Source organism: Macrobrachium nipponense, chromosome 38 (genome assembly GCF_015104395.2).
Source record: "Macrobrachium nipponense isolate FS-2020 chromosome 38, ASM1510439v2, whole genome shotgun sequence".
NCBI lineage: Eukaryota > Metazoa > Arthropoda > Malacostraca > Decapoda > Palaemonidae > Macrobrachium > Macrobrachium nipponense.
The window spans coordinates 8,754,120-8,768,241 of record NC_061098.1 but is presented as its reverse complement, the minus strand read 5'-3'; the positions used below and the strand labels follow the sequence as shown (position 1 = coordinate 8,768,241).

General features: G+C 37.0%; 1 protein-coding gene across 1 annotated transcript in view; it reads left to right on the top strand.

The window, feature by feature from the left end:
• The first annotated feature begins 404 nt into the window (after positions 1-404).
• LOC135209600 (uncharacterized) overlaps positions 405-14,122 on the top strand; it is a 22,022-nt gene continuing 8,304 nt past the window's right edge. The window contains exon 1 of the mRNA XM_064242293.1: positions 405-525. Coding sequence (XP_064098363.1) covers positions 472-525 — 54 coding nt within the window. The 5' untranslated portion in view covers positions 405-471. The remainder of the gene's footprint in view (positions 526-14,122) is intronic.

The window sequence follows — 14,122 nt, the reverse complement described above, 5'->3', positions numbered from 1 at the left end:
GGAACGAACGTTTTTGAAACCTTTGAAAATTAAAAAAGTTAATTATATGCTAATGTAACGGGAAACGTTAAACTATATGAAAGTGTACTTAATCTTCCCTGTGTTAATCTTTTATTAAGCTCTAGGATTACCTAGATCTATCTTTCCGTCATGCGTCGGACTTGAGTGAATGAAAGCAATACGCCTACAGCTGTTATAATTACATTAGCAATGACGCACCCGCACTGAGTGCGTCGTAGACTTCTTTTTTTTCTGAGGAACCTCCTGAATATTACGTTGCCTTCGCTGATGGTGATGTTAGATCATATGCTGGTGCAGGTGGTGGCTTTTGGAGGAGGAGGAGGAGGAGGAGGAGGTTGGTGGTGGGGTTGGAGTGTTGGGGAGGACGGGCGGGACGGTTAAATGTTAGTGGCGGGCTGCTGGAGTGTTGGCGCGCGCGGTTCGTGTGAGCTTATATAAAGAGACTGCTCCATGGTTGGCTCGTATTCTGCGCTCAAGAGACCTGCAGTGAAGATGAGATTACTGGTGAGGGAACGCCGTCTGTCTGTTCTTTTGTTTACAAACACACTGGATGTGTGTCTTTGTTGCATGCACGCTCCGTCTCTGTTCCTTTGTGGAGAGTAGATGAATATTTTTTGGTGGGGAAATCATTTGCATGACTAAGTGCCTTCGGTGTTTCTCCAAGTGCTTTTTGTGTGTTATGTTTGATTATTGTGAAGTGTTTGGTGTGGAAATACCTGGCCCAAATAATTTTCGATCTCTACCTGAAAATGAGACAAAAGAAAAATGGTAAGAAATGATAAATAATATAGTCGTTAATCTTCCAGTCATAGCCGACACCAAACTTAAGTTTAATCAATAAATAAATATTTGAGCTGGTTCAGGAAAACAGAAGAATTGAGATAAAACCGTATCAAAGAGCTAATGACAAGAGTAGTACTACACGTTTCTGTCTTACAAGAAAAAATAAAAAACAAACGCCCTCCGTTCTGAAAGTAACATTTTCAGTAGAGATTCAACTGAATCTTAAAATGTCTTTGTCTGATCTGCTTTAAGATTTGCACACAAAGGATGAATACCTTAGTGACAAATTTTTCCTCATAAAATAAATTGACTAGCAGTGTGTGTAAAAAACCTCTCTCTCTCTCTCTCTCTCTCTCTCTCTCTCTCTCTCTCTCTCTCTCTCTCTCTCTACCAAGTATGAGGTGTTATGCACATAAAAAATGCCATCATTCGCTTGTCGTCTATAAATACATATTTATTTTTCAAAGCATCGATTTATATATCTTTAGTATTTCAGTGTTAAGACTCCTCTGATCTAACGAGATCTGCTGAATGTTGATTTTTTTTATTCTTTACGTGGTTCTTTTATGATGCCAGGTCATTTCGCTCAGTAGCTATTCAACAACCGTTGTGCCGGACCCTCCCTTATAAGGTAGGGTTGTAATTGAAATCACTTACCATACCAAGGTTATTTACAATTGTTATAAGGTCTGCACAGACTCGTCTCGTAAAACTAATGTCAAGTCTTTATTCTCAACTATTGTCAGCTTTTATTCTCGTTGAAAGTAGAGAGCAGCCAAAAATAATTGCATTTTTTTTCTGTTTACATTAAACAGATCAGTAACAAGTATGAATTTTTTTTTCCATTGGTGCTGTAATATAGGCAGGCTTTTTTTTTAATAAATGAAATCCAGGAACTTACCTTTTTGAACCATTACACACTTCAAATGGACGAGGGTCCTTTGGCAAAAGATTTGCAGAGTGAAATTTATGGGATCAATTCAAAATTAAGAAGGTGAAGTAAATGAAATATTCACTAGAGGTACAGATAGATAAGCAAGTCAATAAAGGTCTGCATTAGAGTTTCATCTCCAAGTAGGACTTATCGGGACGCAACAAGAAGATAAGATCTGTCAGGACGTAACAAGAAGATAAAAGTAGTATATCACTTTGTATTAGATATTAGGGGGTTTTCAGTATAAAAATTTGTGTAACAACTTTCAGGTATCACCAAGTAATTAGTTTTTACGGTATATACAGATTACCTTTTTTAAATTTTGGACTTTTGGGCACTTGATATGAATTCCATCTCCTGTAAGACTTTAAAAATAGTTTAATTTCCTTGCTAAAGACTGGGTCAGACTTTGTTGAAGACTGTGAATGATAATTGTAAAAGAAAATTTATGCGTGTATGTTAGATGTCCCAAGTTTCAGCAAGTATCGAGCGTTTTAGAAAATACAAATTACTTTCTCATTTTCGTATTTTTGTTATTCGATATGAATTCCATAACCAGGAAGACATTGAAAGTAGTTTACTTTATTCAGTCAGAGACTAATTCAAATTTACTTTTAACACCTTAATTAGTGATTGTTGAACTGCGATTCCCTGGCGGCTGCTAAACCCGCAACATGATTGAGGCAGGTGGTAGCAGGCCAAGCTTCAATAAATTGCATAAGAATTCTCCACTGGAGCAGAAAGATCGTGCAGAGGGAGAAGGAGGAAGAGGCAGATTAGTTGTTTGACTATACCAGGCGGCCCGAGAGAAATGTGTGATTGATATATATGCGTGTATATATATATATATATATATATATATATATATATATATATATATATATATATATATATATATCTATATAAAAGCAGTCTAACAACCCGCCTTTTTTCTACTCAACATGCTTCTCTCTCTCTCTCTCTCTCTCTCTCTCTCTCTCTCTCTCTCTCTCTCATATAAGCCTAGTATGCACCGTTTCATTGTTAATTCAGCCTTGGTTGTAATTGATGCCATATGAAAATATGTATTGCAGAAAGTGTTGTGTCAGCATCTGTTAATGTTACCACCAAAAGTATAACTGATGTAAGGCTGAAGATATATGATCGCCAAGAGATAAATATTTATGCGCTGTATATTGCAAATAGTATTTCTTCACTGTATATTGAAAATAGTAAAAATAATATGTTAGAACCGATATTCACGAAGCTCTACAAAATACCTCAACATTATGCTCTTATGTTTATCTTCGAAAACAAGTTTTTTTTTTTTTTAGCTCCTGTTAGAATCCTCAGCGTATATCTTCCCAAGGCGAACTCTGTGTAACAAATCACCTGTTACGTAACGTAACGTAACGTCCCTTGCTGTTGCTGCGCTCCTTAACAGCGCAACATAACAGCAGTGTTGCGGAGCTGCTTAATATTTCTGACGAAGATCCCTGGTCTCCCCTTTGCAAGTTCCGTCTGCGTCCGTCATAGGTCGAACTTTTGCGCTTCGGGATCAATAGATGTTATTCACACATGTGTGTCATCATTTTAAAACAATTCACAGATGACGTTAAGTTCAAATGAATAATTCCTTGTGTATTTGATACCCACACATGCGTGTCATCATTTTAGACAACTCACAGATGTCATTGAGTTGAAACGAATAATTCCCTTTGTATTTTAATACATTTTTATCTGCTTGTTAATTTATTAATTTTTTTCTTTTTTAATAAGTGGGGTCTCTTCTTTCTGTATTTCCTTTTACCTCGTCTTACTTCTTCCTAATTAATACCATATTCTTTGGAAGCTGAAATTGCAAGTCATTGGCCCCTGTAGGGTTGTTCCATATGAATAGGTTTCATCTTCTGAGTAATAATAATAATAATAATAATAATAATAATATTTAAATTGATGAAGACATGCACAGTGATGTCAATGTAAATAAATATTTAGAATATATGTACTAAACGAGAACTTTCGAGAATCTACCCGGCTTCTCGAAAGATCTCGTCTTGGGTATTTATTTCTAATATATATTTACACTCAAATATTGTGGATTTCTTCATTATCATAGTGATTCGTGCGATGATGACATTTTTATAAAGCACCTTAATTGTGAATTGGTTGTGAAGATTCTCTTCGATCAAATATGTCCCTAAGTGAATTGGTGACTTGATGAATTCCATGAAAATTTCAGGGATTTCTTGATAAAAAATACTGTAACATATACATCAGGAAGCCCCCATGTACTAGACCAGAAAATCAGAAAAACTGGTTTTGGTTGCTTCAACGGAAGCGATATGGCCTTTAAGAAACAAAAAAAAAACATAGAAACCAGGAAAACATTCATAGTAGACTTCGTGGACCATAGCCGGAAATCTTGATGGTTATTCAAGATGAAAATTGACACTCCACACGCAGAACTGTCAAGAGAAATTTCACACATGCGAATCTTGTCATCCTTGCAAAATTGGGAAAACAAATTTTATTATTTTTTTGCGTATAATTTTTGAGATTGTAAGTGTCTATTTGAAATGTGAAAATTTCTGAAAAATAAATGTCATAATTTTTGCCTATAATTTCTACAGTATAAGGTGTAAAAGTAATTGTCAATCGTGTATGGATTTTAAAATGTAAAAATTATTTTTAAAATTTCATCATTTTCGCCTACAATTTTTGATAATACGCAGTAAAAGTAATTATAAATCACGTATGGATTTTAAAGACGCTCATTCATGATCTTTAAAAATAATGAAGATTTTTATTTCCTCACTGATTTCTCAGTGTTTTAACCCAAATTATTTACAACTAACGACATTTATGCGTCTCTTGTTTAATCCAAATCCATTACAACCAAAACGCGAATGACCGCATTCGTTGCGACGCCAGAATACATAAACTAATCAATCAGTCAGTGAATAACCAGTGCCGTAGCAGTTTGTAATATTAAACACTCAACTGAAGCCAATGATTCAGTAAGAGAAATCGATTGATGACAACGATCTCTTCCGTCTATCGATGTCATGGCTGAAACCAATGGTAAATTCGAAGCAGACACCTTGAAGGACGCCGGCCAGGTGTTGGCGGCGGTGGTTGGGCGGAGAACCTGCAGTGTTGCTGTCTCTTTTTGTTCGTGGGCAAATTTAAGTTGTATCAAGTTGCGGTACCGTTGTTTACTTTGTCGAATATGGTTGCTGATTGAAATCTTTAAGTACTTAATCTTTATTTATTTATTTATTTATTTTAATTTATTTATTCTGTTTTATTTATATTCTTTATTTATTTATTTGTTTTATTTTATTATTTATTATTTCTTTGCAGCGTAAGTTAACTCTTACCAAAGGATATTTGTGTTGATATTTGTTTGTGTGTGTATATATATATATATATATATATATATATATATATATATCTTGTGAATTGAACTGATTATTGCATTCCTCTTGTTATTTTTGAACAGTGTTAGTTTCCCAACTGAAATCTTTAAAAACTTAATCTTTTATTTTTTTATTATTTATTTATTTATTTATCGCAGCATAAGTTAAGTCTTACCAAATGATAGATATATTGATATTTATGTTTGCTATCTATATATATATATATATATGATATATATATATACATATATATATATATGATATACACACAATTATTAACTCGTGTGAATTTGAGCGGATTACATCATCTCTGTCGATATCTTTAAACGGTTTTATTATCATTTATAAACGATGGAATCCCATTAACAATTGAATGAATATTATTTTTCGAAGACCATCTGCTCGTATTCAGTGAACGCGAAGAAGAAGGAATTTTTACCTGGATTCCAGGGACGTTCGGTATTCCTCATGCGATGAATACCACCACGGCCTCCGGTCCGAGGTCGAATGAGAAAACGACTCTAGAGGAGGAGTGGAGGAGAGATAGGGAAGTGATGACTCGGGATCCTTGAATCCTTTCAAGGATTCCTCTGGCTGCTACGCCACAAACCTTCCACACCTCTCTCTCTCTCTCTCTCTCTCTCTCTCTCTTCTCTCTCTCTCTACAGGAGGGATCTCTTCCCCCTCCATCCACTGACCCCCCACGCTCCCCGAGACCAAGTAGTACTGCTCCTGCCAAGTTAAAAAAAAAAAAATTCATCCCTCCTTCCCCACCCGACGACGACCTTGGGACGTGGGTCATATTTTTGGCAGCCAAAGAAGACCGACAACAATTCACCAGAAGGGGTGGGGGGAGGGGGGGGAAGGGGGTGATTGGGCTCTCTGTAGCATATTGGAGAACTGTGAGGAGGTTGTCTGTCGTAAGTGAACCGCGTATCCTGCGAAGATGAATATCACTTACTGTAACACACCCTTCCCCCAACAATAGCATCCCAATAGCATCGTTGAGCCTGGCTGTTCGGTAACACGTTACGTAGAATCTGTTACGTAACCGACGTGCCAGAACAAAGAATGGTAATGGGCCTAGTTATTAAATTGATTTATGCAGCATTCCTCTGCCTGTCAGTACTTGGAGAGGGATCCTATCTTCCTTTTCCGAGTTTGCTGCTATGGTTCATATCGTGCCGTTTTTAGTTGTGCGCTGTGGTAGGGTTATTAAGTCTAATTACTGTGAGAGTAGTACAAAGAAACGTCCATTAACATTGGTTAACGTTAATCACTTGCGGATGGGTAAGCTCTGTGCGAAGTAAAGATATATTTTTATTTCAAGTTTTCAATTTGAAATAATTGGCTCAAATCTTATGATTGCTCTTGAATGGTCATAATTCACTTGTGCTTTGTACGAAATTATTATTATTATTATTATTATTATTATTATTATTATTATTATTATTATTATTATTATTATTATTATTATTATTATTATTATTATTGGGAAAGTAAAGCCACAGTAGTAAGCTTGTTTGATTTTGTTATTTAAAATGTATATATTTTAAATAAAGAACTCAAACGGGCATACCTGTGGATATAGTTGCCCATTTTATTGACTCGTGTGATTATGAGTTTTCTTTGAATTGTTATTATTATTATCATCCAACAAGATACTGCTACAACTGATTTAGATTAAGGAGATAATTATTTAATTATTTACCTGCTAATGAAGATGCATATCTGTGAGGGTAATGTACCTGTTCATGAGTACTTGTATAATTACGCCACGCATGTAATTATGTTATATAATTACGCCGTGTATGTAATTATGTTATTGATATGCATGTGTGCGCTCATTCCCAATTCCTGTGTATGTGTGTGTGGCTTTGTTATACGTTCTTGTGTATGTCCTTGTTGTACGCTCCTGTGTGTGACTTTGTTATATGTTCCTTTGTTTGTCTGTTATACTCTTCTGTGCATGTCTGTTACCATCGTCCTCCAACTAGTGACAGTGTGAAATCCGAGGTGTGCTCTCTGCAATATCATTTTCTCCCCTGCGAAGGAAACCGCTTCAGATCCATCCTTGGAACATCTGCTGACCTTCGTCAGCAGGTAAACTGTCTTGGCCGCTAAAGGCCACCACGCCTTCTCGACCACTGTGGCAAGGTCCACGGTAGATGGTCAGGCGCCGCTCACGGGAGTTACTTTCATCGGCAGTACTGGAGACACACACACAAAAAAAATGACAAAAAAAAAAAAATGAGAGCCACCAATCTCCACTTTTACGGTTTGACTTATATGTATCAGGGAGTTTTGTGACGATAACTATAGCCTCGAAGAGAACCAGTAGTATCGAACGGCATGTAGCACCTTTCAGGTCTATGCTACAGCTGCTACAGAGGTTGTTGTCGCTTCTATTGTCATTATTGAACCTAAAGGGCGCGTTGCTGCGTTTACTTTACTTTCTAAAATGGTCGATTTCTCACTCCGAAGGTTATTATTGCAGTGCTGACTTTTATCGCCAGGCTGCTTTGCCGCTATTTATTTATTTCTTTTTTGCAATTACGACTTAGTTATTCTACTTAGTTATTCAATTATTCGCTTGCTCCTTTACGCATTTGGTACCGAAATCGACGTTTATCAACGCTTTGGGCAGTTTTATCTTTTTCTCAGGAATTACCATAGGTAGATGATGACTTATTCTGCCTTGTTCTCTTTCAATGTGATTACGAAAAATACTGAAGTAAATTCGAATTATTTTTGCTATATTTGCACACGTTCCTGAACATTCGACTTATATCTCTCAGAACTTTTCGGTTTAAGTTAGAGTTAACATCATATATCTGTTTACCTGACACCCCGCCCGCCCCCGCCCCCCCCCCCCCCCCCCTTCTCTCTCTCTCTCTCTCTCTCTCTCTCTCTCTCTGTCTCGTTTGTGAATACCCGAGTTTTTGTCTTCCAAAACTTTTTCGATACACGTTATAATTAACATCATATGTTCTCTCTCTCTCTCTCTCTCTCTCTCTCTCTCTCTCTCTCTCTCTCTCTTCTCTCTCCATGCGATGGCAAAAAAGAATATTTTTTTTACCGTGTGTTGGCAAGAAGCTATATATTCTCTCTCTCTCTCTCTCTCTCTCTCTCTCTCTGTGCATGACCTACTAGTGTCCTACATGCAACGCTGTGAATAAACAGTAAAACCTGCTACAAGAGATAAGTGGATAACAAGTTTTCGAGACGTCCTGATCCTTGTAACTCCTTGTAACTTCACACTATCGTATGTTTTCGTAACTTCACACTATCGTATGTTTTCGTAACTTGACACTATCGTATGTTTTCGTAACTTCACACTATCTTATGTTTTCGTTCCGCGTGTTTACATAGTGAAGAAGTAAGTAACCTTCTGGGTAATTGGTTGTCAAGAACGGTAAGAAACGAACAGTGTCAATCTGTTGTTAGTCCGTTCAGAGAAATTAAAAAATGGAAGTAATTATGACACGGTCGGGTTGATGTGCAGACTAATTGCGCGGCCACGAGAAGTAAGCGTTATCTTATGCTCAGCTGGTCCCGCTGGTTTAGTGGGTAGTGTCGTGACGTGTCACTCATATGTCGCCGGCTCGCGTCTCCCCCGAGACGGTGAAAGATCGCTGGCTCTGTATCGTGATCAGTTACCGCTGCAGTGTTGGGGGAGGTCTTTAGCTGTGGGAGGTTTGAAACCAACGTATTCTTTGGAAGCTTGGATTTCAAGTCAGTGGCCCCTTTGGTGGGCTTGTTCCTTGTGAATAGGTTTCATCTACTGAAATATAATAATAATAATAATAATAATAATAATATATAATAATAATAATAATAATAATAATAATTTGGTAAGAAGAACCCTCTTTTCGACAAATTCTGTTAAATAGTACGTCAGAATGAAGACAATTGATTTTACATATTACGAAAAATGTAGAAAATAAAATATAAAATCATTTCGCTTATTCTGCCATTTTATTCAACTGAATAATAATAATAATAATAATAATAATAATAATAATAATAATAATAATAATTGCATCACGGAGGCATTACAAATTGGTACGTGTATTTACTGTATGTTTGAGGGTGGCATGTCTTATTCACTTTTATTTATTTTATTTTGATCACACTTGTGGAGCATTACTTTAGAAGTATATGATGAGATGAACTACAATGCAGCACAGGGAAAATTGATTGTTGTTGTTGTTTGTTATGGGGGGGGTGGGTAGGTAAAACTGGAAAGGTCTGAAAAAGTTGTTTCTCGTCGAGTTAAAGAAACAGGAATTTTAGAGTAGGATATTTATGATTTATTTATTAGAATGAAAATGTAAAAAAAATAAATAATGTGCATGTTAAGCAGTACAGAACGATCATTATTAAAATACAGTGCATTTATTTTAATATTCTTTGGTGAAACAAGGCTATATGTAACCGTAGACTATAGCACGCACCCAGAGTAAGCTGGAGGACGGATCATGCCTTGGTGTAGCCGTGTAGTAACGTTATACCACCTTGCTAATTAGTACAGTATAACGGTCTTGTGTTTGGCGGAAGTGTTATCTGCTTGATCATGCAATGGGTATAGTTGCTTGCAATAGTTGCAATTTCAGATTCGCCATTCCAAAGATGAAGAAACTATTAGTAGGAAGTTAGCCAAATGAGACACCGAGTAGTTTTAGAAAATGTGCTTCATTGCGTTGCTCTGACTTTGCAGTAAGAGTTTCACTTTCTCTCATTAAAAGTATTAGCAAACACACAGATGAGTGAGTGTGACTCTCGGTTCCAGGTGTCATTAGTTTGCATCTTTTTTTATGCGCGTTTTTTTTTTTTTTTTCATTATTTAAGCGCAGATTTTTTTTCCGCTTTCAGGTATTAGCGAAGATACCCCTGGGAGCTTGGTTGGAGGCCCGAAAACGCACACACGTACATTATATATATATATATATATATATATATATATATATATATATATATATATATATATTATATAATAATATATATATATATACATATACATACATGCATATTAAGCTACAAATTTCCCTTCAACATCCAATTCGCTCTACCCCGGAATTAATATATTTTCATATACGTTAACCAAAGGGGAATTTTTTAGTTGATGATTTTTAGTTGATGATAACTTCGTCCTCTCGTGGATTCGAACCAGCAGACAGAGGAGAAATCAGGACTTCAGCGATGTTACCGACTCGGCCAACAAAGGACATTTGTAGCTTAATGCATCTCTTTATGAATCGCGGTGATGTGAAGATTCATACGTACATACCCACAGGAATGAAACTGTGAAGAAAACACGTTGACTCATAATAAAGAGCAAAGTCAGGTCACGAACGCTTGAGAGACGTTATTACTTCTGTAATTTGCAATTATCTCTTTATAACCGATTCGCTGACGAGGGCAAATCGCCGTGACCTTTACAAAATGTCTGAAACATTTAAGAAAACGAAAGGCTGACCTCCTATGTTAAAAGTTTGCTAAGGTTTAAAAATGCGCATTCGGTCCGTCTCTTGTTATTGTGACAGGTATAAGCAATGCAGCATGATTTTTTTTTTTTTTTGAAGATGTGCCCCTCTGCTTTCACTTGCTTCAGTCTCGTCCACGGGCCAAGTTTTTATGAGCGACCTACGCCGTCAGCGATGACTTGGCATATTCTCGTTACTTTCAGTCGAAGCGTGAACTCCATTCTAATGTTATTGCCGAGATCAGGGGGTTCCCCAACCTGAGGTACATGTACCCCCGAGTGGTACATTCGTACCCTTCAGGAGATCTGAGAGAATAGCCAGCACTGTATAATACTGCATTGAGATTGCATAATTTCATGTCTGTTTTTTTCTCTCTCTCTCTCTCTCTCTCTCTCCTTTTTTATATTTCCTCATTTTAGTCAGCACAGTTATAGTAGATTCACATCACCAGTGCATCTTATGTCTAGGCCAGTCCTTTACGACGCTCCTGATTGGCTGTTGATAAGCCAGTCACAGGGCTGGAAACTCTCAGTCTCTCTCGAGAGTTCACATGGGTAGGATCTATGTTCCACCTCTCCTGAGGGATATACGTCTTTCGAAAGTATCCCTCAGGAGAGGTGGCACATACATCCTGCCTATGTGAACTCTCTCTCGAGAGAGACTGAGAGTTTGCAGTCTTGTGATTGGCTTATCAACAGCCAATCAGGAGCGTCGTAAGGGACTGACCTAGACATCAGATGCACGGTTGATGTGAATCTACTAGTATAGTAAAGGTGTGTCAATAACACACTATCTGTTTCATTGTAGTTTCACTTTTTTTTCTTTTTCATCCTCAATTTTTATGGGTACACGGAATCTATGAAAGTTCCCGAGGGGTACAGAGGAACGAAAATATTGGGAACTGCTGGCCTAGATAAAATTAAATCTGTTTTCGTTTACTTCAGAGAGCCAGCTTAGTATAATCATTACTGTTATCAATAATAGACTATTTATATTAGGCTCATGAGCCCTTACTATAAAAAAAAAAGTTAATATAAGAAAAGATTAAGACGTAAAGTCCCGTCCAGAGGGTATAATTGCTTACTCTTAAAAATGTGTGTTGTGCATATCTACTATGTAGTATTACTGAAGTATTGTTTATTTATATTAAAAATATGTGTGGTGCATATACTGTTTATGACTCAAGTGTTGTTTATTTATTTTCGTACAGCAGTATTTATAAGCTCGTTTATTTTATGGTATTATTTATTAGTTTTGAATGTAATTTTTCAGACATTTTATAATATAGGCTCATTTTTGTCTATTCCATAATAATAATAATAATAATAATAATAATAATAATAATAATAATAATAATAGTCTTTTTCATACATTTTATAATATAGGCCATTTTTTATCTATTCTATAATAATAATAATAATAATAATAGTCTCAATTTCAAATAACTAATATTTGACATTTCCATCAACTATAATGATTATGCTACTCGTTTCTTGCATATTAAACGGCATTCGCTCTAGCCTCGTTTTTTTTTTTTTTTTTTTTTTTTTTTTTTTTTTTTTTTAGCGATCACTTTCGATAATTGTAGTAGAACGCAAAGAGAAGAGATTTGCTTTCGTTCTAAAAGCACGATGTGTTTTTTTTTCTTTTCGTCCTAAAAGCACGATTTCCCCCCTCCCCCATTACCTTGGTGTAAACCAAATAAAAGAAAGTAGAAAGAAGAAGAATAAGTGGTTCCTGGCCACGAAAGTCAACCGGTTAGGTAAGTCAGTGAGTGCCCGTAACATTCACTACTAGAATGTGGACACGCCTCTCTCTCTCTCTCTCTCTCTCTCTCTCTCTCTCTCTCTCTCTCTCTCTCTCTTCTTCTTCTTCTTCTTCGTGACAGTTTCTCTCCTTTCCTATTGCTGACCGTACCTTTTCTTGAAGAATTTCTCTCTCTCTCTCTCTCTCTCTCTCTCTCTCTCTCTCTCTCTCTCCGTGAGTGATCTCACGGCCGCTGACCACAAACAATGGCAGAGGTTGAAAACAGGGCGAGGTTGTCATTAGGTAACCAGCGGTAAATTCGTTCCAGCGAAACGAATTGCATTACAGAAATTGGTCTGGATCAACACCGTCTAATCTCCTTCATTCCTAATCACGTGAATAGTTCTCAGCTGCGACTTTCTTTTGTTTTTGTTTTCACTTTCGTTTCAGTGTCGTTGGTTTAAATTCCGTAACCTTCGACTGTCTGTTAGAGCCTTTTTTTTGTTTTCGCAGATACGCTCTAAGAACGTTAAAAAAAATGCATATGGCAACATCCCAAAAGATATCTGAAGCCAACACCCAGTTAAGAAAAAAAATAGTGTGGTTCGTAAGTCTATAAAAGCTATTCAATATTCACATTTCACTGCCTTTGCCAATATCATCTTAACTGCGTACGCTTTGGTACGTCTCTTCTCGCGTCCCATATTGTCAATTTATGTTTTTGCTTTAGAAACAACAAAAATCACTGCAGCAAAGGTATCACCAACAATAAAACCAAGTAGAATAACAAGGCCAATACACTTTTCCGTGTGCAGTTAAGCATAAGGAAATTTCCCGCGCGAATATCGCAGATGCCTCCGAGCGAAGTTGTGGACTCCTGTCCTTGAAGTGGAGAAGAAGTATTGAATTGTCGCTTCTCCGTCGGCATGGTCGTAGGAATTCCGTTATTGTTTTCTTCTGTTTTTCTAGTGAAGTTCGGACATCATCATTACGAACGCATTTGAGGAGGGATTAATGGTATAGGACTAAAGGAAGCCACTGGGAATGAAGTGTGTGACCAGGTTTATGAGTCTAATGTGACAGCTTCTGATCTGCTTTTCCTCTTTTCTCTGTACGTTTAATTACTTTACCTCCTTATGAAAGAAATATGTTAATCGTTTCCTATAGTGAGTGACTCACTCACTCTCTCTTATCTTCAAGGCTTAACAGTTTCTCCCCTCTATCCTCTTATTTACTATGTCTTTTCTTAAAGCCTCTCTCTCTCTCTCTCTCTCTCTCTCCTCTCTCTCTCTCTCTCTCTCTCTCTCTCTCCTAACCTTTTCATTCCTACTGCATGGCATTTAACCGACCGCTTCGACGAGGAAGCTAGGAGCTTCGAACCTGTTTGGTGGGCTGACGATACGGGAAGGCCACATCAACAGGTTTACTTTTTCTCTTTTTCTCTTATTTATACTATATATTTGAATCCGTGGTTGCCAGTCAGTCCCTAATAAAGTTGCTGTATCATAAGACCTATATTACTGGCAGCTCAGCTATACAGGAGGACAAGAAAAACAGAAAATGTCAGCGGGAGATAGGTCTAACGATAGCCATAGACCATAGGCCTATCCCTAACCCTCCAGAAAGCGATAAACTGCTTGTTTTAAGACAGAAGGCGGAAGTAGACTCTTGAATTCCATCATGGAGTCCACTGAATCTCGCTTACTACATATTTCTCTCGTCCCTTCGACTTTGAAGATGTATCAAGAAAG